The 5,583-nt window shown below is 40.1% G+C and overlaps 1 protein-coding gene across 1 annotated transcript in view; it reads right to left on the bottom strand.

Moving 5' to 3' along the window:
* KIAA1210 (KIAA1210 ortholog) overlaps positions 1-4,015 on the bottom strand; it is a 26,300-nt gene extending 22,285 nt beyond the window's left edge. The window contains 2 exon segments of the mRNA XM_077753070.1: positions 2,128-2,213; positions 4,009-4,015. Of these exon segments, the coding sequence (XP_077609196.1) occupies positions 2,128-2,213; positions 4,009-4,015 (93 nt within the window).
* Positions 4,016-5,583: the final 1,568 nt, after the last annotated feature.

Here is a 5,583-nt window from a genome sequence, read left to right as displayed (position 1 = left end):
AGATATATGACACAAAAAGCACAAGTATCAAAAGAAAAAATATCAATAAATTTGACTTTCTCAAAATTAAAATATTTTTAAAAATTTTATTCTTCTGATAGAATTAGAAGACAACTCACAGAAGGGGCGGGGAATGTTTGCAAATCATATATCTGAAGAGGGTCTAGAAGCTAAAATATGTAAAGAACTCATAACTCAACAACAAAAAAACAAAAAATACAATTAAAAAATGGGCAAAGGACTTGAACAGGCATGTCTCCAAAGGAGGTATATAAATGGCCAATAAGCACAAGAAAAGATGCTTAACATTGTTAGTCACCAGGGAAAGGCAAATCAAAACCACAATGAGATACACTTCACAGCCACTAGAATGACTATTTCTTTAAAAATGGAAAATAACAGGGGTGCCTGGGTGGCTCAGTCAGTCAAGCGTCTGACTTCACCTCAGGTCATGATCTCATGGTTCATGAGTTTGAGCCCCGCGTCGGGCTCTGTGCTGACAGTTCAGAGCCTGGAGCCTGCTTCAGAGTCTGTGTCTCCCTCTCTCTCTCTATCCCTCCCCCGCTGACATTCTATTTCTCTGTGTGTGTCTCTCAAAAATAAATAAACATTAGAAATTTTTAAATAATGGAAAATAACAAATGTCAAACAGCATGTGGGGATACCAGAACCCTTATACGTAGCTGGTGGGAATGTAAAGTGGTGTAGCTGCTGGGAAAAACAGTTCGGCGGCTCCTCAAAAGGTTAAATACAGAATTACCACATGATCCAGCAATTTCACCCCTAGGTATACACCCAAAAGAACTGAAAACGTGTTCAAACGCAAACTTGTATATGAACGCTCACAGCAGCACCATTCACGATCACCAATAGGTAGATGGGACCCAAATGCCCATCAGTGGGTGAAGAGTTAAACAAAACATGGTACGTCCATACAATGAACTATTATTCAGCCCCATATACAAAAGGCCATATATTGTGTGATTACATTTATATGAAGTATCCAGAATAGGCAAATCCAGAGGCAGAAAGCAGACTGGTGGTTGCCAGGGGCTGAGAGGAAAGAGGAATGATGAATGACTGTTTAATAAGTATGATTTGGGGGAATCAGAACCATTCGGGACCTAGATAGTAGTAATGGGTGCAGAGCACTGTGAATTAATGCCACTGAATTGTATGCTTTAACATGATACATTTTTTTAAAAGTTTATTTATGTATTTTGAGAGGGGTGGAGGAAGGGGCAGAGAGACAGTGAGAGAGACTGCCAAGCAGGCTCTGCGCTGTCAGCACAAAGCTTGTCACAGAGCTTGAACCCACGAACCATAAGGTCATGACCTGAGCCGAAACCAAGAGCCAGACGCTTAACTGACTGAGCCACCCAGGTGCCCCTAACATGATAAATTTTATGTTACGTGTATTTGATCACAATAAAAATGTTATCTAATTCAATCTGTCCACCAATTCAGACTAATTTGTCTGATTTAGCGGTATTCTGCTGAAAATACTTATAGTCATAGTATAAATCCATTAGTCAGTGAGCACTCATAGCCACCTACTACCTGACTCTGCTTTAATTTTGTTCCTAATTTGATTGGGGATTTTTTGTTGTTGTTGACACATTTAACTGAAGGCTGCTTCCCTCCATTGGATCTTTTAACATCAAAACTGTTTTGTGCTGACCGGTCAATCATCTTNTCCTAGGCCACTTGGGTGGCTCAGTGGGTTAAGTGTCTCATTCGATTTTGGCTCAGCTTATGATTTCATGGCTCGTTTGAGTCCCATATCGAGCTCTGCCTGACTAGGATTCTTTCTCTCCTTCTCTCTCTCTGCCCCTTCCCTTCTTGTACTCTCTCCCAAAATAAATAAATAGACATTAAAAAATATATATATATTTAAAAGTCTTTTCAAGTTCACTGACAACAAATTAAATTAACCACTCATTAGTGTGAGAATGGAAGTACTGAAATGGGTACAAGCTGCTAATTTTCCAATTGTTGACAGATATTACTTAATTGACAAACCTAGATGTATAAAATGTACTTACATGCCCTCTCATGTGTCAAATGATTTTTCATTTTTCCAACCTGTGCCCCACAACCAAGTCCTAGGATGGGGCTAACACTCACCTTCTTCAGTGTCAAGATCTCCTCTGAAACCTCCTTTGGTGAGATCTTAGGTGACTCTTCATCAACGAAGATTTCTTCAAANACCTCTGGAAAGGAGGAGAATAGAAGGAAAAGTTAAAACCTGTGTGCTTTCTTCCAAATTACTGATGTTCTCTTGTTGCTTAATGGCCGAAGACCTAAGAACCCAAAGTGAAAAAACAAGCCAGGAAAAGAATCTCCCACCCCCCTGTCTTCACTTCTTGTACCTATGCAAACCGAAGACCAATAGTTTTGGTTCACACTCTGGGTTGCTGCACACTTTTGCCAATCCCCAAACAAAGACAGAAACCTCAAATTGCTTGTTTGGTCAAAATGAAAATTCTGGGCTGCGGGGCTGGTTCAATATCCACAAATCAATCAACATGATACATCACATTAATAAAAGAAAGGATAAGAAGCACCTGATCTTCTCAAGAGATGCAGAAAAATCATTTGACAAAATACAGCATTCTTTCTTGATAAAAAAAAAAAAACCCTCAAGAAAGTAGGGATAGAAGGAACATACTTCAACACCATAAAGACCGCATATGAAAGACCCACAGCTAATATCATCCTCAATGGGGAAAAACCGAGAGCTTTTCCCCCAAGGTCAGGAACATGACAGGGATGTCCACTCTCACCACTGCTGCTCAACATAGTGTTGAAAGCCCTAGCCTCAGCAATCAGACAACAAAAAGAAATAAAAGGCATTCAAATAAGCAAGGAAGAAGTCACACTTTCACTCTTCACAGACAACGTGATACTCTACATGGAAAACCCAAAAGACTACACCAAAACACTGCTAGAACTGGTACGTGAATTCGGCGGAGTCACAGGACATAAAGTCAATGTACAGAAACCGGTGGCATTTCTATACACCAATAATGAAGCAGCAGGACAAGAAATCAAGGAATCGATCCCATTTACAATTGCACCAAAACCCATAAAATACCTAGGAATAAACTTAACCAAAGAGGTAAAATATCTATATACTGAAAACTATAGAAAGCTTATGAAAGAAATTGAAGAAGACACAAAAAATGGAAAAACATTCCATGCTGATGGATTAGAAGAACAAATATTGTTAAAATGTCGATACTACCCAAAGTAATCTACATATTCAAATGTTTTTTTTTTTTTATTTATTTCTAGGAGAGAGAGAGAGACAGCGTGAGCAGGGGAGGGTCAGAGAGAGAGGGAGTCACAGACTGGAATAGGCTCCAGGCTCTGAGCCGGCAGTCAGCACAGACCCTGACGCGGGGCTCGAACCCACGAACCGCGAGATCATGACCTAAGCGAAAGTCGGACGCTTAACCGACTAAGCCACCCAGGCGCCCCTTGTAATCTACATATTCAATGCAGTCACTATCAAAATAATGCCAGCATTCTTCACAGAGCTAGAACAAACAATTTGAAAATTTATATGGAACTTGAAAAGACCCTGAATAGCCAAAGTAATGTTTCAAAAGAAAACCAAAGCTGGAGGCATCACAATCCTGGACTTCAAGCTGTATTGTGAAGCTGTAATCATCAAGACAGTACTGTACTGGCACAAAAACAGACACGCAAACCAATGGAACAGAATAGGGAACCCAGAAATGGACCCACAAACATACGGCCAACTAATCTGTGACTAAGCAAGAAAGAATATCCAATGGAAAAAAGACAGTCTCTTTAGCAAATGGTGTTGGGAAAACTGGACAGCAACATGCAGAAGAATGAACCTGGACCACGTTCTTACACAACACACAAAAAGAAATTCAAAATGGATGAAAGACCTAAATGTGAGACAGGAAGCCATCAAAATCCTAGAGGAGAAAACAGGCAACAACTCCTTTCGCCTCAGCCACAGCAACTTCTTACTCGACATGTCTCTGGAAGCCAGGGAAACAAAAGCAAAACTGAAATATTGGGACCTCATCAAGATAAAGAGCTTCTGCACAACAAAGGAAACAATCCACAAAACTAAAAGGCAACTGGCGGAATGGGAGAAGATGTTTGCAAATGACATATCTGATAAAGGGTTAGTATCCAAAATCTATAAAGAACTTATCAAACTCAACACGCAAAAAACAAATAATCCAGTGAAGAAATGTGCAAAAGACATGAACAGACACATTTCCAAAGAAGACATCCAGATGGCCAACTGACACATGAAATGATGCTCAACATCACTCATCATCAGGGAAATAAAAATCAAAACCACAATGAGGTACCACCTCTCACCTGTCAGAATGGCTAAAATAAAAAACTCAGGACACAGTAGATGTTGGTGAGGATGTGGAGAAATGGGGATGCTGTTGGACTGCTGGGAGGAATGCAAACTGGTGCGGGAGGGGCCAAGATGGTGGAACAGCATCCAAGTTATTTTTGCATCTCTCATCCCCCTCTCATCTCATCTCCCATTCTGAAATACAGTCAAATCAACACTAAACCATCCTGCACACCTAGAAAACTGATTCGAAGATTAACACAACAATCTGCACAACCTGAACCAGAGATCTCAGTAGGTATGTGGTACAGAGAGGTGAACTGGGGGAGAAACCTGTGGAATGCAAACTGGGGCAGCCACTCTGGAGAACAGTATGGAGGTTCCTCAAAAAATTAAAACTAGAGCTGCCGTATGACCCAGCAATTGCACTACTAGGTATTTATCCAAAAACGCTGATCCAAAGGGGTTCATGCACTCCAATGTTTATAGCAGGACTATCAACAATAGCCAAATTATGGAAAGAGCCCAAATGTCTATCTACTGACAAATAGATAAAGAAGATGTGGTATATATATGCAATGGAATATTACTCAATCAAAAAGGCTGAAATACTGCCATTTGCAACAACATGGATAGAACTAGAGTGTTTTATGCTAAGCAAAATAAGTCAGTCAGAGAAAGACAAATACCATATGATTTCACTCATTCGTGAAATTTATGAAACAAAACAGATGAACAGAGGGGAAGGGAAGGAAAAATAAGATAAGGAGAGAGAGGCAAACCATAAGAGACTCTTAAATACAGAGAACAAACTGAGGGTTACTGGAGGGGAGGTGGGTGGGGGGATGGGCTAAATGGGTGATGGGCATCAAGGGAGGCACTTGTTGGGATGAGCACTGGGTGTTATATGTAAGTGATAAGTCACTAAATTCTATCTCCTCCCCCCATAAAAAGAGTCAAACACTTAACCAGCTGAGCCACCCAGGTGCCCCAACAATGCATGATTATTAATGAAGGTTTGGAAAGACTGAAATGTAAAGGGAAAAAACAAACCAATCCTGCAGGCACTGTAGCATTTTGACATATTTCATGTCATCTACCTTGTAAAATTCCTGATCCAAAGAACCTTGTTTAGTTCTTAACTTTAATAATTATAAAATCTGGCATCTTGTTTTACTAAAAAAAAAATAATAAGAGCAGAATTCTGTTGTTCTCTCTCTCCTGAT

Source organism: Crocuta crocuta, unplaced genomic scaffold, assembly GCF_008692635.1.
Source record: "Crocuta crocuta isolate KB4526 unplaced genomic scaffold, BGI_CrCroc_1.0 scaffold944, whole genome shotgun sequence".
Classification (NCBI taxonomy): Eukaryota; Metazoa; Chordata; class Mammalia; order Carnivora; family Hyaenidae; genus Crocuta; species Crocuta crocuta.
Note: the sequence above shows the minus strand (reverse complement) of the source record. Positions and strands in the feature narration are given on the sequence as shown.